Raw genomic sequence first — 24733 nt, 5'->3', positions numbered from 1 at the left:
GGCGGAGCAATCAAAGCAGGCCGCGGAACCACGTTCCCACACGGCCGCTGTCCATGCGAGAGCCTCACCCGCAAGTAGCCGATCAGGTAAGCGATCCGTGACTTGTCGGTAGGGTAGGTCTGGGGCTGCGGCTCGAACACCAGAGAGCACTGAAGAAGAAAGGACCGACAGGACGTAGTGTTCGGGAGCTGGAATGAACGGCTCCCGGGAAGAAGCCGATGGACCCGGGACTGGGACTGGTGGTTCCGGGGTGACGGGGACTGTGTACCGATATGGACAACTCACGGAGGTTGGAGGTGATCTCCTGCAGGATCTGGTCGTGTTGACCCAGGAGAGTCCCCTGGCGGGAGATCATCTGCCGGAATGCCTCTGTGTCAGCTGGTTCCATGGTGGCCAGTTCGTGCTGTTAGGGAAAAGGGCGAGGGGACCCAAGCGCTGGACACAGAGAGGCAGAGATGGGGTAAAAGGAAACAGGGTTTATTGGGACACGGGATAGGTGACAACTTGGGGCGAAGCAAGCGGTAATCAGGCAGGCGAGGGTTCGGCAACAGAGAGTCATTCAGGCAGGCAAGGACTCGGCGACAGGTGGGTAATCAGGCAGGCGAGGGTTTAGCATCAGGCAGGCAGTCAGACAGGCAAGGACTCGACGACAGACGGGTAGTCAGGCAGGCAGGGGTTCGGCGACAGGCAGACAGTCAGGCAGGCAAGGCTTCGGCGACAGACGGGTAGTCAGGCAGGCAGGGGTTCGGCTATGGCAGGCGCGTCGTTAGACCTGGGCATTCGAGGATATAGCCCCAGATCTTTTGGGAATAGCCCCGGATCGCGGAGCCGTCGAAAAAAAACATAATGCTGAAAATAGCCCTGTAGAGTTTACGTCTTTGTGGTTGCATTACCAGCCGCCACAGATGCAACATTAGAGCCAGTGAGAACCGCAACATTCTGCCGTGTCCATATATGGGCGGATTTAGAATAATTTGTTGCAAAATGTTGCAATTTCAGCGTCGGTCTTCTTTCTTCTGTATGCATAGCGCATCTCGTCAATATTGCTGTTTCGTGCTGCTAGCCTTTTAGTGAGATCAGAGAGTGTTGAGAAGGACAGTAATAAAATATCTTTGGTAAGATGGATATAAGAAGAGAGACCCGCAGTGAATTCAACCCGGTCCACTTGACATCGGGTATGACAGTGGCACCGTAAAACTTCAATAGCCCAGGCTTATTTGTTTCTATCACTGAACTTTCAAACAAAACTCTTGCTCAGCAACGATGGGAAATACTATAAAATGTATTATTTAAACCAGTATGAATATTACCGTACATGTTTACCCCCCCCCCCCTCACACAAACACACACACACACACACACACACACACACACACACACACACACACACACACACACACACACACACACACACACACACACACACACACACACACACACACACACACGCGAGGAGTGGTAATCGGGAGAGTTGGGAGAATTCCCTGTGGGCCGTTAACGTTTCGGGTCGCCGGGTCAACGTTGCAACCAATTCGATTTTGTCTAGAGGGGAGTAACTGAGTGCCCCCTCCCGAAGTGGTACAGCCCAGGTGGGCCTTGAACTGAGATTGGTCAGAAAGACGTTACAGCTAATGACAACATTGAACTTTCATGCAGGCTCGAACAGAGTGACACACAAACACACACACACACACACACACACACAGACACTTTTAAGGAGTTTTTCACCCGCTCCGTATCCAGCTTGTTCCACGCTTTAAGCACCCAGGCTACTAGTATGCGGCGAGCTGGGGCTCTCATGTTCCCCCCTTCGGTGTATTCCTTGTCCACATCCCCTGCCATCCAGTTGTCATACGATTCATGCAGACTGGTTTTGAACGGCTGATTCCATGGATGTACTTTGCGTGTGCCGTGTTTTCCCGCCGATTTGGCGAAGCTGTATGGTTATGCTGTTGAGGTTAAATAAATGGATTATATAAATTGACTATGAACAATTATTGAAGTTTAACATTTTGTTCAGCAAATTTGACAACTGACAGATGCAATATTGTAGCCAGTGAAAACCGCAAAATTCGGACTTGTACATTTATGGGCAGATTTAGAATAATTTGTTGCAAAATGTTGCAAATTTTATGCATAGCGCATATTGCGGTTTAGTGCTGCTCTAGTTTGCACAGATTCAGGAGGCCCGCAGAGTTAATTCAACCCGGTCCACTTGACATCGGCTAGGCGCATGACTATTTGGCTACAGGCTTTTCTAATGTCTCATTTTGGCTGCTGGTGTATGTGGAACACTTCCCTATCCTTAACAAACATTAACCTACTCAGTAGGCCTACCCCGACGTGAGTCAGAAATGACGATTGGTCTTTCCTTTACTTCTCATACTACGTTACAATTGCATGTTCATCAGCCCGATTTTCAAATTTTTCACGAAACCCCCGAACCCCGTTTTAAAAGGACTCTAACTTCTGGGCTAAAGCCCCGAATGTTTTCAATTGGCGACGCTCCTGGGCGACAGCTAGGCAGGGTGACGGAAGGAGAACTATGGAAGAGGGGAGAGGGTTATCAGAGAACGGGAACACTAAACTGGGTCTAGAGCAGTGACTTTCAAACGGTGAGGCGCGCCTCCTGGGGGGCGCGCCTCACCGTTTGAAAGTCACTGCTCGAAAGTCACCCCCCCCAAAAAAATGGGGGGGGGTTCAGCTGAAATCTGTTCTCTGAGGGGGGGGGCTCACTCTCTCATACTTTGAAAACCCCTGGTCGACTCTAGAGAATGCTGGTAGGACCGATAAGAACTGGGTAGTTGTAAACGACGAAATGGCGCCGGCTGGATGGAGATGTAGTAGGAAGTGGAGATTGATGATTGAAGACAGGTGTGACGGAAGATTGAGGTACAGGTGCGTAAATTTGCCACTAGATGGGGGTGTTGGACGGCGTAGCAGGACGCTGCGCGACAGGGATATTCCCACCACTCAGCTCCGCTCACTAGGTTTCTATTGAGTTATAGGAATACCAACTGATGATGCACTAGGTGGTATTCACTCTAAAACATGACATGTATTTCAGGTGGAGGTGTAATCTTCCGCTTATGCTGTGTTCTAGCTTTATTCACTCTAGCCAAGTAGCATCTACCTTGATTATTTCACTTCTATAACCATCTCAAAGGCAGTGGCGGCGCCAGAAATAATTTGTTGCAGTTGCTTAACAGTTGCTGTATGAATTCAAGAGGTTGCTGGTCAAAAAAAAAAAACTTCATCAAAACACCTGAATTTGGCAGAGGCACGGCCGGGAAGACATTTTCGGCACGGGTTGGGGTGGTTGCGGTCCCGTACGAGGCAAGTTTACAGTACGGTAACAACACAGACTAATCGCACCACTGTGATTGAGTGTGATCGTATCATTTGACAGTTCAACGTGCGCTATCTTTCTCCCTCTCCCTCACACACGCACAGACATAAAGTCGTAAAGACATAGAACAATATAGAGGAAGATCTTTAAGAAGGCCAACATGAAAATAGCCCAGCGGCATGTACACATTCACTGCTAGTCCAGGTGGCACTGCGGCCACACGACATATAACAAACAACATAGTTCTCTCAATCAACAGCCCGTCAGCAGTCCCCCAACTACAAGGTTAGCTGTCCTGTCAATAGTGGTGAATTGCACATCTCAGACCCACCGTCGCCACGGTACATTCCAAAGCATTCACATTAGACCGTGGTGAAGTTGGTTTGAAGTTGGATATTCGACAGATATTCGGCCATTCATTTCCTATGGGAAATTGCTTTTTGCTCAATAGCTTCCGAGTTATAGGACCCAGAGGCCCCAGACCAATTTATACCTGTTCTACTATGTGGTACTAACAACACACACCTCACTAAAAATAAATATTTTGCACCTCCAATTTTATTTGAATTTTTTAAAAATCCCATTCATTTCCTATGGAAAACGGCTTTTTGCTCAATAGCTTCCGAGTTATGGGACCATGAGGCCCCAGACCAATTTAGACCTGTTATACTATGTGGTAATAACAACACACACCTCACTAAAAATTAATATTTTGCACCTCCTATTTTATTTAAATATTTTAAGAATCCCATTCATTTCCTATGGGAAATTGCTTTTTGCTCAATAGCTTCCGAGTTATAGGACCCAGAGGCCCCAGACCAATTTAGACCTGTTCTACTATGTGGTACTAACAACACACACCTCACTAAAAATAAATATTTTGCACCTCCAATTTTATTTGAATTTTTTAAAAATCCCATTCATTTCCTATGGAAAACGGCTTTTTGCTCAATAGCTTCCGAGTTATGGGACCATGAGGCCCCAGACCAATTTAGACCTGTTCTACTATGTGGTACTAACAACACACACCTCATTAAAAATTAATATTTTGCTCCTCCTATTTTATTTAAATATTTTAAGAATCCCATTCATTTCCTATGGAAGACGGCTTTTTGCTCAATAGCTTCCGAGTTATGGGACCATGAGGCCCCAGACCAATTTAGACCTGTTCTACTATGTGGTACTAACAACACACACCTCACTAAAAATTAATATTTTGCACCTCCTATTTTATTTAAATATTTTAAGAATCCCATTAATTTCCTATGGGAAATTGCTTTTTGCTCAATAGCTTCCGAGTTATGGGACCCAGAGGCCCCAGACCAATTTAGACCTGTTCTACTATGTGGTACTAACAACAGACCTCACTAAAAATTAATATTTTGCACCTCCAATTTTATTTGAATTTTTTAAAAATCCCATTCATTTCCTATGGAAAACGGCTTTTTGCTCAATAGCTTCCGAGTTATGGGACCATGAGGCCCCAGACCAATGTAGACCTGTTCTACTATATGGTACTAACAACACACACCTCACTAAAAATTAATATTTTGCACCTCCTATATTATTTTAATATTTTAAGAATCCCATTCATTTCCTATGGAAGACGGCTTTTTGCTCAATAGCTTCCGAGTTATGGGACCATGAGGCCCCAGACCAATTTAGACCTGTTCTACTATGTGGTACTAACAACACACACCTCACTAAAAATTAATATTTTGCACCTCCTATTTTATTTAAATATTTTAAGAATCCCATTAATTTCCTATGGGAAATTGCTTTTTGCTCAATAGCTTCCGAGTTATGGGACCCAGAGGCCCCAGACCAATTTAGACCTGTTCTACTATGTGGTAATAACAACAGACACCTCACTAAAAATTAATATTTAGCTCCTCCTATTTTATTTAAATATTTTAAGAATCCCATTCATTTCCTATGGAAGACGGCTTTTTGCTCAATAGCTTCCGAGTTATGGGACCATGAGGCCCCAGACCAATGTAGACCTGTTCTACTATCTGGTACTAACAACACACACCTCACTAAAAATTAATATTTTGCACCTCCTATATTATTTGAATATTTTAAGAATCCCATTCATTTCCTATGGAAAACGGCTTTTTGCTCAATAGCTTCCGAGTTATAGGACCCAGAGGCCCCAGACCAATGTTGACCTGTCCTACTATGTGGTACTAACAACACACACCTCACTAAAATGTAATTGTTTGCACCTCCTATTTTATTTAAATATTTTAAGAATCCCATTAATTTCCTATGGGAAATTGCTTTTTGCTCAATAGCTTCCGAGTTATGAGACCCAGAGGCCCCAGACCAATTTAGACCGGTTCTACTATATGGTAATAACAACACACACCTCACTAAAAATAAATATTTTGCACCTCCTATTTTATATGAATTTTTTAAAAATCCCATTCATTTCTTATGGAAAACGGCTTTTTGCTCAATAGCTTCCGAGTTATGGGACCATGAGGCCCCAGACCAATTTAGACCTGTTGTACTATATGGTACTAACAACACACACCTCACTAAAAACAAATATTTTGCACTTAAACCAACACAGTCTCACTCCGAGAACGTCAAATACCGACTGTTGGCAAACGCACTTTAGCTTCGGTGACTGACGGGAAAGGTACCCTTTGCCGTCGGTCGGTGACGGGAAAGGTACCCTTCGGCGTCTTCTGCCGACGGCATGGGGGGTGCCCACTACGTCTCTAATATACGCTGTGAGCATCTTTCCTATTGGATAGTTTTTAGGATATCTTTCTGTGAAAATGGCGGACATACTTTTTATTCTGGGTGGAAAATATGATATTTTAGCATAGTTACACCATTAAAAGTGTTTATGTAAACATTTTTAGCGAGAAATGTGCATTTTACTTTCATAATCGTCGTTCGGCGAATGTGAAGGATGTTTGGTTTGATAGTTATGACAAACAATATTTCATTAGTCTCCACATAATTATGATAACATGGTTGATATGATGTTACTGAAACCAGCAGCTCGCATGTTCGTGTCAAAAAGCAAAATTTTCAAACTCATGCATATCAATTGGAAGTATTTGTCATGATTTGTCACTAAGCACGACTTCCATCTAAGGTTCTGTCCGGGAGCGTTCTCCCTATTGTCCCTTAAGGAGCTCCGTACAGAACATTTATTGTTAAAAATTGTCTGTGATAACTAAGAATATGACAGCTTTTGGCCACCCGTTTCTACTTAAAATTGTCTGTGATAATCAACCCAGTCTCACCAATATGCGTACAGATCGCACGGTTTGACACTTTCAAAATGCGTGCAGTACATACGCCAAATGACCATTTTGCGTGCATATGATACGCAAAACCCAGCATTAACTACTGTAGAGGGCGGATACGTCCATTTCGCGTGCCTATACACGAAACCCAGCATTAACTGAATGGGAAATGCAATATTTTAGGACAGATTCACCATTAAACGTGTTTCTAATGACATTTCTAGCGAGAAATGCACATTTTCCTTGAATAATCTTCAGTCAGTGAATGTGTATGATCTTCACTGACTGGTGGAGATGGGTCAGGCCTACTGAGGCCCCAGCACCCCCCCCCCCACACCCACCCACCCACCCACCAGCAACATCCACTACTAACACCGCCCCCATCCCATCCGCCCAGGACGCTTCGCTCTCCCACTGGTCCCACAGGCTTCAAACTCCAACACGCCCCACGCTCTACGCCACTTCCTCTGCATCAAATGGCACCAGCACACGGATACACACACACACACCAACACACAAACATGAAACACAACTCTCTCTCTCTCTCTCTCTCTCTCTCTCTCTCTCTCTCTCTTAATCTTTGTGTTTCTAATAACATTTCTAGCGAGAAATATACTTTTTACTTGCATAATCTTCAGTCAGTGATTGTGTCTGATCTTTAGTTTTATAGATATTTGGAAGATTTTATCGGCTCGCTCGCATGTTTCAACGACGTCAGGTTGTTAGGGACGATGCTTTCGCTAAACTAGCAACTCGCGTGTTTCCTGCGTTTGTGTTACTTTATGTCACTTTTAATGATATCATCTTGTTAGAAACACGTATATCTGAGGGCCAACCCAGTCGCCAAAAGCATACGTTGACAGTGTACGTTTTCGTGAACACTGGATTACGTCGCATTTCAACATAAAATAGCGTGTTATACACACACACACACACACACACACACACACACACACACTGCATTTCGCTGCTAAATAAATAAATAAATACAAAGGCAGAATAAATTCATTCATTATCATTCAACTTCAACATGTGTTATTACAGTATAGTGATGGAGGGATGATGTATGTTGGCCAACCCGGAAGTGAGCGTTGCCCTGGGTTCCCTTGACAAAAAGCCAACGGGTTTTTCCATTTGATTTTGGATTATTGCAGAAAAATTAGCATCTTTGAAGCACTTCCTCAAAAACTGAAAATAAATAAAAATAACTGTGCTCCAAAGAAAGAAATGTAAACCAATGCATTCCGAATGGGAGTGTTTCTCCGATTTTTCCATGCTACACAGAACGAAATGTAAACCCATGCAAATAAGACTTCATGGTCATAATCATTTAAATATCATTCATCTCCTGAGGGTGGTATTCTATTTTTTTCAACGGGGCTGCATCCAGTCACTTGACCGTCATGGTTGCTATGGTGGTTGCTATCGACCAGCCCCTCGAATCCTTACATGGCTCTAAAAACCACGCGGCAAAGGAGCTGCCGTAAACTGTGTTGTTTTTGTCGTAAACTAGGGTCCGATGGTTAAAAAATAGACAGATATTCCAAGGTATCCTTAAAAGGCAGCTTGGATGTTTTTATTTTCTGCAGTTTAGACTTCTTCTGTAACCTATTTTTGAAAGCAAAACACCAAGCTCATTGATTTAACGAGGTTATATGCAGGTTGGATGGCTACGGTGTAGGTCTGGGAATAACTTCAGGCCAAAATCTTGCAAGCAAGCCGCTGGGTGCAGGTGCAACGAGATGGAGCACTTGCTGAGTCATTTCCTGTTGGGCTGGAGCCACAGGTTGAAGCGTATGCGTCCTTTGAGACCCCCTTTGATATATAAGAGGCCTCAAAGTAAAGCTTACTTAAATGTTGTCGACCCAGTCACCTATTGCATCACTTCCTTTAGGGCTTCGGCCTCCTAATTGATCATTGTAGTATAATTGAATGCCCTCTTTCATATATATGATACCTCCACCACTGGGACGTGGCAACAATTCTCCAAATCCATATGGGGAGGGGGGGGTGATGCTTGTGGACAGTAGGGTTGTACACTAGACATAAATAGGAAGAAAACTCAGGAGAAGGAATGACCTCTCATAAATATTTATTTAATAAATTGTTTCAAATAACCCTGCCTCGTTAAATCAATGAGCTTGGTGTTTTGCTTTCAAAAATAGGTTATAGAAGAAGTCTAAACTGCAGAAAATAAAAACATCCAAGCTGCCTTTTAAGGATACCTTGGAATATCTGTTTTTAACCATCGGACCCTAGTTTACGACAAAAACAACACAATTTACGGCAGCTCATTTGCCGCGTGGTTTTTAGAGCCATGTAAGGATTAGAGGGGCTGGTCGATAGCAACCACCATAGCAACCATGACGGTCAAGTGACTGGATTCAGCCCCGTTGAAAAAAATAGAATACCACCCTCAGGAGATTAATGATATTTAAATGATTATGACCATGAAGTCTTTATTTGCATGGGTTTACATTTCGTTCTGTGTAGCATGGAAAAATCGGAGAAACACTCCCATTCGGAATGCATTGGTTTACATTTCTTTCTTTGGAGCACAGTTATTTTTATTTATTTTCAGTTTTTGAGGAGGGGCTTCAAAGATGCTAATTTTTCTGCAATAATCCAAAATCAAATGGATAAACCCGTTGGCTTTTTGTCCAGGGAACCCAGGGCGACGCTCACTTCCGGGTTGGCCAACATACGTCATCCATCCACCACTATACTGTAATAACACATGTTGAAGTTGAATGATAATGAATGAATTTATTCTTTATTCTGCCTTTGTATTAATTTATTTATTTTGCAGCGAAATGCAGTGTGTGTGTGTGTGTGTGTGTGTGTGTGTGTGTGTGTGTGTGTGTGTGTGTGTGTGTAACACTCTATTTATGTTGAAATGCGACGTAATCCAGTGTTCACGAAAACGTACACTGTCAACGTATGCTTTTGGCGACTGGGTTGGCTCTCAGATAAACGTGTTTCTAACAAGATGATATCATTAAAAGTTACATAAAGTAATGGTTTAATAACACATACGCAGGAAACACGTGAGTTGCTAGTTTAGTGAAAACAGCGTCCCTAACAACCTGACGTCGTTGAAACATGTGAGCGAGCCGATAAAATCTTCCTAATAACTATAAAACTAAAGATCAGGCACAATCACTGACTGAAGATTATGCAAGTAAAAAGTATATTTCTCGATGTTATTAGAAACACGTTTAACGGTGAATCGGTCCTAAAATATTGCATTTCCCATTCAGATAATAAAGATTAATAAAGATCATACACATTCACTGACTGAAGATTATTCAAGGGAAAAGTACATTTCTCGCTAGAAATGTCATTAGAAACACGTTTAATGGTGAATCTGTCCTAAAATATTGCATTTCCCATTCAGTTAATGCTGGGTTTTGCGTATCATATGCACGCGAAAAGGACGTATCCGCCCTCCACAGTAGTTAATGCTGGGTTTTGCGTATCATATGCACGCAAAATGGTAATTTGGCGTATGTACTGCACGCATTTTGAAAGTGTCAAACCGTGCGATCTGTGCGCATATTGGTGAGACTGGAAAAGCTGTCATCTTCTTAGTTATCACAGACAATTTTTAACAATAAATGTTCTGTACGGAGCTCCTTAAGGGACAATAGGGAGAACGCTCCCAGACAGAACCTGAGATGGAAGTCGTGCTTAGTGACAAATCACGACAAATACTTCCAATTGATATGCATGAGTTTGAAAATGTTGCTTTTTGACACGAACATTTAGAAAATACGTGTACCTAATCACGTTTCAATAGATTAAATAACGTGACAGTGTCACCTATTTTCGTGAGCCCGGGATGCCTGTACGCCGGCCATTATCGCCCGATAATGGCCGGCGTTATATACTACATTATCCCTTACATAACCAGCAATGACAATGGTTTTATACCCATGATTTAAACGGAATGCGAGCTGCTGGTTTCAGTAACATCATATCAACCATGTTATTATAATTATGTGGAGACTAATGAAATATTGTTCGTCATAACTATCAAACCAAACATCCTTCACGTTCGCCGAACGACGATTATGAAAGTAAAATGCACATTTCTCTTTCCCGTCAGTCACCGACGCTAAAGTGCCTTTGCCAACAGTCGGTATTTGACGTTCTCGGAGTGAGACTGTGTTGGTTTTCCATAGGAAATTAATGGGATTTTTAAAAAATTCAAATAAAATAGGAGGTGCAAAATATTAATTTTTAGTGAGGTGTGCGTTGTTAGCACCACATAGTAGAACAGGTCTAAATTGGTCTGGGACCTCTGGGTCCTATAACTCAGAAGCTATTGAGCAAAAAGCCGTTTTCCATAGGATATGAATGGGATTTTTTAAAAAATTCATATAAAATAGGAGGTGCAAAATATTTATTTTTTAGTGAGGTGTGTGTTGTTATTACCACATTGTAGGACAGGTCCACATTGGTCTGGGGCCTCTGGGTCCCATAACTTAGAAGCTATTGAGCAAAAAGCCGTTTTCCATAGGAAATGAATGGGATTCTTAAAATATTTAAATAAAATAGAAGGTGCAAAATATTATTTTTTAGCAAGGTGTGTGTTGTGAGTACCACATAGTAGGACAGGTCTACATTGGTCTGGGGTGCCTGGGTCCCATAACTCGGAAGCTATTGAGCAAAAAGCCATTTCCCATAGGAAATTAATGGGATTCTTAAAATATTTAAATAAAATAGGAGGTGCAAAATATTAATTTTTAGTGAGGTGTGTGTTGTTAGTACCACATAGTAGGACAGGTCTACATTGGTCTGGGGTGCCTGGGTCCCATAACTCGGAAGCTATTGAGCAAAAAGCAATTTCCCATAGGAAATGAATGGGATTCTTAAAATATTTAAACAAAATAGAAGGTACAAAATATTATTTTTTAGTGAGGTGTGTGTTGTGGTTACCACATAGTAGGACAGTTCAACATTGGTCTGGGGCCTCTGGGTCCTATAACTCGGAAGCTATTGAGCAAAAAGCAATTTCCCATAGGAAATTAATGGGATTCTTAAAATATTTAAATAAAATAGGAGGTGCAAAATATTAATTTTTAGTGAGGTGTGTGTTGTTAGTACCACATAGTAGGACAGGTCTACATTGGTCTGGGGTGCCTGGGTCCCATAACCTGGAAGCTATTGAGCAAAAAGCAATTTCCCATAGGAAATGAATGGGATTCTTAAAATATTTAAATAAAATAGGAGGTGCAAAATATAAATTTTTAGTGAGGTGTGTGTTGTTAGTACCACATAGTAGGACAGGTCAACATTGGTCTGGGGCCTCTGGGTCCTATAACTCAGAAGCTATTGAGCAAAAAGCCGTTTTCCATAGGAAATGAAAGGGATTCTTAAAATATTCAAATAAAATAGGAGGTGCAAAATATAAATTATTTGTGAGGTGTGTGTTGTTAGTACCATATAGTAGAACAGATCTAAATTGGTCTGGGGCCTCTGGGTCCCATAACTCGGAAGCTATTGAGCAAAAAGCCGTTTTCCATAGGAAATGAATGGGATTTTTAAAAAATTCAAATAAAATAGGAGGTTCAAAATATTTATTTTTAGGCAGGTGTGTGTTGTTAGTACCACATAGTAGGACAGTTCAACATTGGTCTGGGGCCTCTGGGTCCCATAACTCGGAAGCTATTGAGCAAAAAGCCGTTTTCCATAGGAAATGAATGGGATTTTTAAAAAATTCAAATAAAATTGGAGGTGTTAAATATAAATGTTTAGTGAGGTGTGTGTTGTTAGTATCACATAGTAGGACAGTTCAACATTGGTCTGGGGCCTCTGGGTCCCATAACTCGGAAGCTATTGAGCAAAAAGCCGTCTTCCATAGGAAATTAATGGGATTCTTAAAATATTTAAATAAAATAGGAGGAGCAAAATATTAATTTTTAGTGAGGTGTGTGTTGTTATTACCACATAGTAGAACAGGTCTAAATTGGTCTGGGGCCTCTGGGTCCCATAACTCGGAAGCTATTGAGCAAAAAGCCGTCTTCCATAGGAAATGAATGGGATTCTTAAAATATTTAAACAAAATAGGAGGAGCAAAATATTAATTTTTAGTGAGGTGTGTGTTGTTAGTACCACATAGTAGAACAGGTCTAAATTGGTCTGGGGCCTCTGGGTCCCATAACTCGGAAGCTATTGAGCAAAAAGCCGTCTTCCATAGGAAATGAATGGGATTCTTAAAATATTTAAATAAAATAGGAGGAGCAAAATATTAATTTTTAGTGAGGTGTGTGTTGTTAGTACCACATAGTAGAACAGGTCTAAATTGGTCTGGGGCCTCTGGGTCCCATAACTCGGAAGCTATTGAGCAAAAAGCCGTCTTCCATAGGAAATTCAGTGTTTCCCGCAGGATTATTTTCAGCAGCAGTGGTGTGGTCCCCGATCCCTCTAGGGGGGTCCGGGGGCATGCCCCCCCAGCCGAATTTTTTTTGTACCCTTTACATTGGAATGCATGAATCTGGTGCACTTTGAGAGGAGAATTTGCACTTAAATCCTATTCAAACAGTCCTGTGTATTACTGTAGATGGGATTATTGGTGTTGTAACTTTGCCTTTTGTGTCTTCATTTACAGATTTTTATATTTTTGTATAGTAATATTTAAACAAAAAATGCCACAACGCAAATATAATTTGCACAATTTATTTACAGATTTTTGCCTAATGCTTAAACACTAAACATGGTTGCTATGCCCAAAGCATAACTGTTTTTTACATAAGACACTTTGTTCAAAAATGAAATCTCCTGCAACAATGGGCAAAACACATCTTTTTAAATTATAAACCTAACTAAAATTTGAAAAGAACACAGACTCACACACATGAAAAATAAAAAATAAAGCTAATTGAATACCAATCAGTGTGAGCCTTAGCACTACAAATAGACCTCAGGAGAGCTCAGCTCCTATGTGAGACAGTGAGAGTCAGGGGAAGAGGACAAGAGAGCGATGATAAGCTTGTTATTGCTTAAAACACTTCTTCTTAGTCTTGGGAGTCAAAAAGTGATGAGAAAATTATAAAATAAATATAAGTTATACATAATAGAAACTATTCATGATCTTTTAAGAAGTCCTTAGGTTTGTTCCCTGCATTTATGCTAATGCCCACATGCTTACAGGCGATTAGCATAAATCCCTAACTAAAATACGCGATGTAAACGGATTTTATATGGCAATAAAGAACAACATCGGATCTAACAGTATGGATTCATTTTTCAAAGTTCCTGAAAATACCTAGGCTATAAATTCCTGACTGGATATAAGCTCCTGTAAAGGCTATGAGTGATCCCAAAAAGAGCGACAACACGCACACACACACACACACACACACATAGGCCTACACACACACACACACACACACACACACACACACACACACACACACACACACACACACAATACTAGAGGAAAAATGGCAGGTTGCGGTTTATAGATACAATAAAATGATTGGGCTCAGAGGGTTTTTAACACTGGTGGTCATGTAGCGACACATTTTAGCAACTTACTTTCTCTCTCTCTCTCTCTCTGTCTGTCTGTCTGTCTCTCTCTCTCTGTCTCTCTTTCCTTCTTTCTTCGATCTTCCGCTTCACTCGCAACTGCTAGAATCAATGTAACTTTGCAACCGTGTAGGGTAGCCTACTGCCAACAACTGCCACACTCGCTGTGTATTTTTCTTTGATGTTGGTTACGTGACGATGTGCCGCGTGCTGCGCAATTGACGTTACGCGCTGTACATTTTCTAAAAGGAGCTACGTATAAAAAAAATAAAAATAATTAGGAGAAGGATTTTTATTGCAGCGGCGGAGAAAATTCAGCAGCGGCGACGCGCCGCTGCTGTGTGAACGTGGGGGAAACACTGAAATTAATGGGATTCTTAAAATATTTAAATAAAATAGGAGGAGCAAAATATTAATTTTTAGTGAGGTGTGTGTTGTTAGTACCACATAGTAGAACAGGTCTAAATTGGTCTGGGGCCTCTGGGTCCCATAACTCGGAAGCTATTGAGCAAAAAGCCGTCTTCCATAGGAAATGAATGGGATTCTTAAAATATTTAAATAAAATAGGAGGAGCAAAATATTTATTTTTAGTGAGGTGTGTGTTGTTAGTACCACATAGTAGAACAGGTCTAAATTGGTCTGGGGCCTCTGGGTCCCATAACTCGGAAGCTATTGAGCAAAAAGCCGTCTTCCATAGGAAATGAATGGGATTCTTAAAATATTTAAATAAAATAGGAGGAGCAAAATATTATTTTTTAGTGAGGTGTGTGTTGTTATTACCACATAGTAGAACAGGTCTAAATTGGTCTGGGGCCTCTGGGTCCCATAACTCGGAAGCTATTGAGCAAAAAGCCGTCTTCCATAGGAAATTAATGGGATTCTTAAAATATTTAAAGGTCCCATGACATGCTATTTTATGTATTCTTTAATATAGGTATTAGTGGGCAACTAACACAGTATTCAAAGACGTTCCCTAAATTCAGCCGTGGTGCAGAGTTACAGCCACTCCGAGCCAGTCGCACATTGAGCTTCCCCCAAATGCGCTGTTTCGGTGGGCGTGTCAAGGAGGAGGGTGGGGGTGTGGCCCTGAGCAGCTTGCAGCCACCATGCGCTCTGTTTACAGTGGATGTATCGCAATGGCGAGCCGCACACAGCCTTTAGCCGTGTTCTGTAAATATTCTAGAACACACGGGAGTCCTGGAGCTCTATATCTAAATATTATCATATAGCCTACACATATCTATATCATATAATATATATTATCACGGCCAAAAGCTGTGTGAGCCGATATTATGAATCTCAAACGACCGCGTTGGGTTCTCCAACGTTCCTGGTTCTTCAACGTCCACATCAATGTGAATACACACACTGTAACGCAAGTGTTTCTTGTCGGTTCTTTGACGTGTCTTGTATTTCCACAACAAGACTGTCGTGGGGGTTATCTGAGCCATGGTTGAGAATGAATTGGGGGGAAGGAACTTTGGCTTTGACTCCCTCAAGAACATGAACCATGACATGGAGGAGAAAGGGATTGTTGGCGGCGAATGTCTCCCGCTTGAGCCCCGCTGAGGGACCACCGCCGGAGGCGGAGGTGCATAAGCGCTGCCCGGCAAAGATCCCTTTCTCCTCCTTGTCGTGGTTCATGTTCTTGAGGGAGTCAAAGCCAAAGTTCCTTCCCCCCAATTCATTCTCAACCTTGGCTGAGATAACCCCCAATACGAGTCTCGTTGTAGAAATACCAGAGACGAGAGTCCGACGTGTTATGAGCCATCACACCAACAGCAGAACGGTTATCCAAATAACAAGGAAGTGTACAACACTTGCGTTACAGTCCTGGAGCTCTATATCTAAATAATATCATATGATACATAGATATCTATATCATATAACATATTGTGTGCGCCTCCAGACGATATTATGAATCACAAACGACTTTGTCGGGTGCGACGTCTCTGGTTCTTCCACTTTCACATCAACCTGAAGTCGACTGAACCGCGCGCTGCCTGCGGCCGGCTGCCCGCTGCCGGGCGATGGTGCCTCGCGGCAACCGGCGGCATGTCGCAGTTCATGTACTTCAGCGAGTCAAACCAAAGTTCCTTTCCCCCAATTCCTTCTCAACCGCTTAGATAACCCCCACGACAGTCTCGTTGTGGAAATACAAGACACGTCAAAGAACCGACAAGAAACACTTGGTTACAGTGTGTGTATTCACACACACACATGTGGCGCTCGCACGGTCGAGTCTCATTGGCGGGCCAACGTCTCTGGGCGGGCCAGGCAGAGTAAGGGGAGGAGCTGAGATTCCTCATGACGTCATGAGCACAGATTTCCAAATCAGCGCGCTTGAGCCTCCGTTTTTTCAAAGGCGAGCAGAACAGCTAGTGCTCGTTTTACACCAAACGCACGTTTTAGCCACTGGGGGACCATAGGCAGGCTAGGGGAACTCATATTTATGTTAGAAAACCTCATAAATTGAGATTTTCATGTCATGGGACCTTTAAATAAAATAGGAGGAGCAAAATATTAATTTTCTGTGAGGTGTGTGTTGTTAGTACCACATAGTAGAACAGGTCTAAATTGGTCTGGGGCCTCTGGGTCCCATAACTCGGGAGCTATTGAGCAAAAAGTAATTTTCCATAGGAAATGAATGGCCGAATATCTGTCGAATATCCAACTTCAAACTAACTTCACCACGGTTCACATTAGTTGCGCGATACGTCTCAAATGTGGGCCTATGTGGAACATTAATACAATAGTTGCTATTATTGTTGATACTATTATACTTCATAATGCTTCTATTAAGGGCAGATCATACCAGGCTACGATAAACCCATCCTTTGGTATGAGCCAAACCTAGAATCTAGTTCTACTTCAAAACAAAATCACATGGGCCCCAAGTCAATATGCTGCGACGGGCAAACTTAATAACCAAACGGCCTACCTTAAATCGATGTCTTGATCACAGGACGTCTTGCAATATTCCACTTTAATCCATACGGTTTAACACACCAACATTGCTAGCAAGCATGTGCTAACATTGTATTGCTAATTCAGAACTGTGTAGGCTACAATATTTTCTTCCGTTTCTTCAGACATTGCCCACATCCAAAATGTGTCATGTATAAATATATAAGCCTATGCTAATTATATTATTTTAACTAAAAGGAGGTACCGTATTACAACGAATTAATATATCAAGACACATCGTGTGATTCACAACACAAAATGAAAAAAGAACTTGCAAGCATGCCCAACGCTCGGGAACTGGGCACGGTGAGGGGGAGGGGAGGAGAGGAGAGTCCCAGGCTGACTCGTGTTGATTTGAACGACAGTCCAGTCACGGCCCTGAAATGTTGACGCTACTCACTGATTATGCACTTAATCTGGTGATTCATATGACAGGAATGGTCGGTATGGTGACGGGTACCGCATTCGGCCATAGGTTTAGTTGAACTTATTTAATACCATTTTACGGAAAATGGCATTATTTCAAATATGTTGTTTGAGTTTGACAAAAAATCAGGGGTTGCTCTGGGGTTTCTGAGTAATTGCTTGGAGTTGCTATAGCAACGGCAAGCAACCGTTTGGCGCCGCCCCTGCTCAAAGGTGTCATCTTTCAACAATATCCAAAGTGACATATTACAGTTGTGGAAATATACCCTATTTACTTTGTGTATGTTATTTTCAGAAAAAAAAACAGAAATAGGCCTATGAGATGATAATGTCGCCCTGCACTCGGAATTCAGAGTCATCCCAATGACTAGCCAGTATCTTTGAGGTCATGGCTGATTTACATCTCGATATAGACAATAACTATTGAAGCAATCTAGGTCCAAACAGGTTAGGACTCAAATTTTTCCCTTTAAAGACTTGTATCCATAACTGCCTCTGTTATTATCAAAGGGAGTGAATGCTATGGTAGGTTTTTATTTTATACTTTCTATCCCTGGCTTCTGCTGTTAGCACAGTTAACGGCACAACACATCCTTGGCCTCTTGACGGTCGTCTATCTGCTGTCTATTACTTTTGCCTGCTGGTTGTTCTTCTCCTGTTAGCTGCCCAGAGACTACAGGCCCTCAAGGCTGACATGTCAGAAGTATGGAGATTCTGGAGCTCCAAGCTGCAGAGTCCCTGCAAAAGACATTTGTTTACACTTGGATACACTGCAGTGCCACACACTGCAAATTGCACATGCACGCATACAAACATGCATAGACACAAACATGCACAAACATAAACATGCACACGCACAAACATGCACAGACACAAACATGTACAAACACACAGCACACATACAAACTCCTTCTCAGTATGGTTACACATGAAAACACAAACATGCACACAGCAAACAGACACACACCCCTTCCAGAATGGCTACACATGCACACATACATTAACACTTGGTGTTAATCACTGTCAATCACTCTCCGTCGATATGCTCTCCATTGGAGGGTGGAGGGGCCGTAGAGATTGCTGGAGGTTGCAGGAGGACTCTGTAGGCTCTGTGGGGTCATGACTGTTAAGGCTCTGTGGAGTCTCGCCCTTGTAAAGGCCTCTTGCTACCGTCTGCATGGAATCTCATTTTGATCAGAGACAGGGAGTCCCTTGAAGGATTGACCGGGGGGGACATCTCTGACCCCCCACAGTTCAAAAAGGAATCTTTAGGAAGCAGTACACTTCATTACGATTCTGCCCATTTCATTACAATCAGGTGATCACAATGGCCAGGAATAGTCCAGCAGTGGTTTCATGTTTTTCCAATAATTGATCATCATCAAGACAACATTTCAACGATGCAATGTTCCCAAACCATAAACCATGGGCCCGCTATAGGAGATAACAAAAACTAGGAAAATACAGACATGTATGTGCAAATCTTAAAGGCAAACAAGCTCTTTGTGATTCAACCATTGTGAAACTAAGTAAGCAGAGTCCATCTCAGTACACATCCTTCATTTGAAATGTACACAAGAAAAAAATCAATCCTGTTTTATTGTGAAATAACTTGCCAGATAGAAAGTCACTCCGTTTAACCATTCAGAAACGCCCCATACAGTTGTTTTGACCTAGCAATGCACCTTTTAGCCTCCAAAAGGCGCATACCAATTAAAGATGTTTTATCATTTGACTCCACAAAATTGACAGGTTAAATATTTAGGATAAAAAGCTTAGGATCAGTAGGCATCACCTTGCCAATAATACGACCAATAATGTTCATTAGCTCTCTCCTTAAGCATGCAACCTGTCGACAGCTCCACATACAATTGAACAGTGACCCTTTCTGGTGACTACCCATAAAGCATGTGTTGGGAATATTTAAAGTTAAAGTGGTGCAGCTTGACAGGAATAATTTATTGTCTGCTCAGCCATTTATATTATTGTAACAGTATAGAATGTATGTTTACAGATTGGGTTTTTACCAAAGAGCAGGCTTTTGATTCTTCCTCCGGTACATCTCTCTCTCTCTCTCTCTCTCTCTCTCTCTCTCTCTCTCTCTCTCTCTCTCTCTCTCTCTCTCTCTCTCTCTCTCTCTCTCTCTCTCTCTCTCTCTCTCTCTCTCTCTCTCTCTCTCTCTCTCTCTCTCTCTCTCTCTCTCTCTCTCTCTCTCTCTCTCTCTCTCTCTCTCTCTCTCTCTCTCTCTCTCTCTCTCTCTCTCTCTCTCTCTCTCTCTCTCTCTCTCTCTCTCTCTCGTGTGCTAGTCCGTGTATTTGCGTGTTGGTAGGGATCCATGGCTGGTTTGTGTCCAAGGCCCGTGGTCATGTTAATCCGTCCTTGCACCCACCCATCCCAAAGTTCACACATCCAAAGGAGCTCTAAACTGAGCTCCGCGTCAAAAGTATTGATTCTGACATTTACGATCTAAAGTAGTATATTGTATTTGGCTGCAGTGGCGTGACTGTGCCAGGAGGGGGCAGGCTAACCCTGACTCATGCTTGTAATAACTCCTCTTTCCCCTATGTCGAGCACACATCTAATTGAAATCAGTTTAAAATTGAAACAATGCTTAACTGTATTGCACATGATTTCTTTTTCCTTATTAACAGGTACCTCTGGGCCATTGGGAAGAACGTGTGGAAAAGATGGAAAAAAAGATTCTTTGTGCTGGTGCAGGTAAGAATTAAGATGCAAAACAGTAATCATGTTTGAATATGACTCTGGGCTAATATAATTATACCATAATTAGTGATGTTGGCGATGCTTAACCCACAAGGCTAATACTGAATCTACTGAGCTGCTTTCCTCACTGATTTACCACAGAGGTTAACCCCTCCATGGTTCTTTTGGCTGTCACGGTTCTCAGTACTTGCTGTAAAACATTCAGGAAGAGGGGATTAAAAAACAATATATCAGCGTCCGCGTCAAACACTGTTTACACCTCACGTCCTTCAAAGGTGTATAGAGTTCTGTTGACATCACATCACATGGTTTCATATGACCCACTGAGGTTGTGTTGCGTATCAGAGCATTAACCGCTGAAGTGATCAAAAAGCATTCCACACACAACTCTAATAACCACATCGAAGACTTTCCACTCATGGCTGTTTTAGTGGGGGTGGTTTGTAGGTGTATGTGTGTGTGTGCTATGCCGTGCGTTTGTGTATGTTGGGGTGTTGTTCTAAGGCTGAGCACTGCAGCAATAGGTGTAGCCAAGCTGTCTCCCCTCAGCTGTCACTTAAATTATAGAGAGAGCAGCCAGGATTTTGTCAGTGCGCGGGGACGCCGCCATTTTCTGGGGGCACCCGTCACGGGGTGGGAGGGCGAGCGAGCCAGGGCTCTCTCTCTCCCTCTCTCGGAGGCTGGGCGGGAGGATATGTCTCAGAGCTACGTGTTGACAGGGGATTGACAAAAGTGGAGTGAACACTAGCATGGCCTAGCACTCGCAGCTAGGAAAGCCCCCACACTACCAGAGGGGAGCGGCCTCCCTCTCCTGCTCCCAGCTACACATATACAAGGTGACAAATGGCGCTCAGCACACGCCGCCTAGCACACGCACGCATGTGTGTGCGCGTGTGTGTGTGTGTGTTTTTTTGTGTTTTATGTTCTCATTTGATTGCCTATTTAAGTTATATTAGTGCGTGTGAGAGGGCGAGAGAGAGAGAGAGAGAGAGAGAGAGAGAGAGAGAGAGAGAGAGAGAGAGAGAGAGAGAGAGAGAGAGAGAGAGAGAGAGAGAGAGAGAGAGAGAGAGAGAGAGAGAGAGAGAGAGAAGAGTGTCGACCTGGTTTTTGGGGTCTGTTTGTTTCTAGAAGAGAGAATCCGGTGAATCACAGCAGCACAGCAGCGCCTGTGTGTCTAACGGCTCCACTTCTGTCTTTTGGTTCCTTCTGTGCTCTTTTCTGCTCTTGCTTTCATGTCAAGTCTCTTGTAAGAGACTAACTGTTGGCCTCGGTTGGCCAGCATCGCCCTGTCCCCTCTCCTGGCCCTGTGTAAGCCTGTTCACTCAGCCTCAAAGACAGTGTTCAGTGAACCTAGATGAACACAGAACCGGCCCCTCATGAACAGAGAACTGCCCCTTCATTGATAGAGAATTGGCCCCTCATGAACAGAGAACCGGACCCTAGATGAACAGAGAACCGGCCCCTAGATGGACAGAGAACCGGCCCCTAGATGGACAGAGAACCGGCCCCTCATGAACAGAGAACCGTCCCCTAGATGAAGAGCTTCACGCTCCAAACCTCTTCCTTATGGTGGGATATAACAGGAGTTGGAATAATGAATATTCATTATTTTATTCTTATCAATAATACTAATTCTACTAATAATAATAATTCTAATTATAATGAATATTTCAACTTATTTGAGAATGGATCAATGTAGAGGAGCAGGGTACACCCTGCAGACTACTGCTCACTAAAACAAACTGCCTGTTAACCAGCACGGCATTATGTGTTTGTTAGGTTGGTCTTTCAAACCCCAGAAGAACCAGCCCGCCTCACACACTGGTGAACCCTGGCACCCCTCTATCTTTCTCTCTACAAATGTTTTGTATATTGTCAATTCTATTGTATTACGTTTGCTCCCCCACATCAGATTTTTTTATACATAATTACTATTTTGAAATAAGTGGTCACTTAAAATATAATTGCTTATATATTAGATTATCCGTTTTTGACAACGTGTGTGTGTGTGTGTGTGTGTGTGTGTGTGTGTGTGTGTGTGTGTGTGTGTGTGTGTGTCGGTCTGTCTCTCTGTGTTTGTGTGTGTGTGTGTGTGTGTGTGTGTGTGTGTATGTGTGTGTGTTAATTGACATAATAAATTGAAAATTTTATGTAAATAATATTACGGCAGGATTTAAAGAATGCAAATGCCCTTTTCCATGATGTACCCTTGACCTATCCTCAATAAGCTGACGTGTGATCCATGACCACGGACAAGCTCTGAGACACCCTGAGGTTTCCTGAATTGATCTTATGTAAACAGGACCCTCACAAGAGGAGCCTTTACCCTCACAAAAAGTTAGTCATGGCAGGCTCCACACAGGGTGCTCTTCGGACTGACGGTGTGCTGCATGTACCAGGGCGCAGGTCCATGGTCAGCTTGGGCTGGCTTCTCTAGCCCAGGGGTTCCCAACCTTTTTTGTTCCAAGGACCGGCATATTCATTAACATTTTTGGAGGACTGGTTGTCAATTTGAATGCCTTTATTTTGAGATGCATCATTTTTTAACAATGGATGTGGCTGTTTTTCAAGATGTTTTATTTGTCATAGTAACAATAAAAGCAACAGCAATGAATGCACCCTTCAACAATGCATAACAATTAATAAGAGAAACATAAGAAAAGTCACCTGAGACTTCAATAAACACAATAGTAACCAATCCTAAGAATTTTACTCTTGTGTACTGTACAATAAGATGTAATAAAAGTGATTCTAGTAGTGCAAAGACACAGTGCATTTACAGTGCTTAATTTACAGTGGTTTAGTTGCATATTAATAGATTTTGTGTTAGAAGAAATAACATGACTAGAGTTATGAAACACTAAAAGAATACGGGTCCATGGACCGGGGGGTTGGGAATCGCTGCTCTTGCCTAATACCGGCCCTGTGACATTTAAGGGGCAGACAACTGTTTATCCTACGACCCCACCTGGGGAAAGGGTCTGTTGCCCCATGATTTACTTTGTCTCCCAAAGGAAGAGGGTATGAGCCAGAAATAACAGCTACCTTAATTTATTCCTTGCGTTGCCTTGCTTACTAAAGTAAGTATCTCTTTGTGATGTCGTGTCTCCAGACTGTAGTTTTCTATCTTTTCTTGCACCTCGCTTCTCGCCCTCGTTGATGTTCTCTTACTACTGTCGCGGCAATATATGCCCGAAATATCATATTCATAATCACCTCTCCTTGGATTAATATAGCCACCTCTACACACATCTTAACACTCCCATACACGCACACGCACGCATGCACACACACACACACACACACACACACACACACACACACACACACACACACACGCTCACACACACATATACACAAACATACACACACACACACAGACATACACAAACACACATGTAAATACACACACACATGTGTGAATAAACATAATGCACACACACACACACCCACACACACACAAATATACATACAGGCAGACAAACACACCGCCACACACACACACACACACACACACACACACACACACACACACACACACACACACACACACACACACACACACACACACACACACACACACACACACACACACACACACACACACACACACACTCTCTCACACCCTGCTGATTGTAGTGCTGTGTTGCAGGTGTCTTGCCATGCCATCACAGCCCCCGTCCTTTCATTTTAAATGACTGATGAACTCTTCTTGCCAAGAGTCTGTATAAAATACTTTTCACTTCATTATTTATTTGGTATACATTCTTGTATTGTTTAAGGTCATCCATCCAGCAGTCCCCTTAATGTGACACTAGCAGTTGTCTTACAAAATATATTGATATTCCAAGAAGAGCTTCTCATGTTTTACTGTACTTCTTCATTCAAGGCATAGCTGCATCCAAATGAATCACATAGCAGAGAGGAATGATTCAAAATGCCTGCACACCTCTAGGAGTATCCAGGCTTCAGGCTCCGTTGTCTCAGAGCCAACATCATTATCAGATTCAGTCCTAATTAGAAACTTCACATGATTCGCTAACATAGGAGCTAAATATGACACATGCAGCCACATATCACATGAGGCAGAACATAGCGCTGACATGAGGTCCCATCGGTGGGAAGAGGCTCATGCCTTTGTTTCTGTTATCAAGAACGTCCCCAGCCGGTTATGAAACAGGACATCAGGGTAGTCCGGGTATTAAAAGAGGACATCAGCCTAGTCCGGGTATTAAAACAGGACATCAGCGTAGTCCGGGTATTAAAAGAGGACATCAAATACTGGAACACGATGGAACAGGAGGATCGACTGCAAGCTCAGGATGGGATCTGATCTCAGAATGTCTCCCAGCCCTCCCAGATATTATTTATAGGAAATTATATGCTGGCATATGGGTCAACTGCTTGCATACAATCAGTATATAGGTGGATGCCATAATATTAATCAATTATAATTATAATTATA

General features: G+C 42.6%; 1 protein-coding gene across 11 annotated transcripts in view; it reads left to right on the top strand.

Annotated features, from left to right (window-relative positions):
• The window catches only part of cadpsa (Ca2+-dependent activator protein for secretion a), a 206725-nt gene that overhangs the window by 94723 nt on the left and 87269 nt on the right, over nucleotides 1-24733 (top strand). For all 11 annotated transcript variants that reach the window (XM_060069143.1, XM_060069141.1, XM_060069140.1 and 8 more), the window contains one exon: nucleotides 20196-20262. In XM_060069143.1, coding sequence (XP_059925126.1) covers nucleotides 20196-20262 — 67 coding nt within the window. The remainder of the gene's footprint in view (nucleotides 1-20195; nucleotides 20263-24733) is intronic.

The sequence above is a fragment of the Gadus macrocephalus genome, chromosome 13 (assembly GCF_031168955.1).
Source record: "Gadus macrocephalus chromosome 13, ASM3116895v1".
NCBI classification, from domain to species: domain Eukaryota; kingdom Metazoa; phylum Chordata; class Actinopteri; order Gadiformes; family Gadidae; genus Gadus; species Gadus macrocephalus.
The sequence above is the reverse complement of the archived record's forward strand: the minus strand, read 5'-3'. Positions and strand labels throughout refer to the sequence as shown.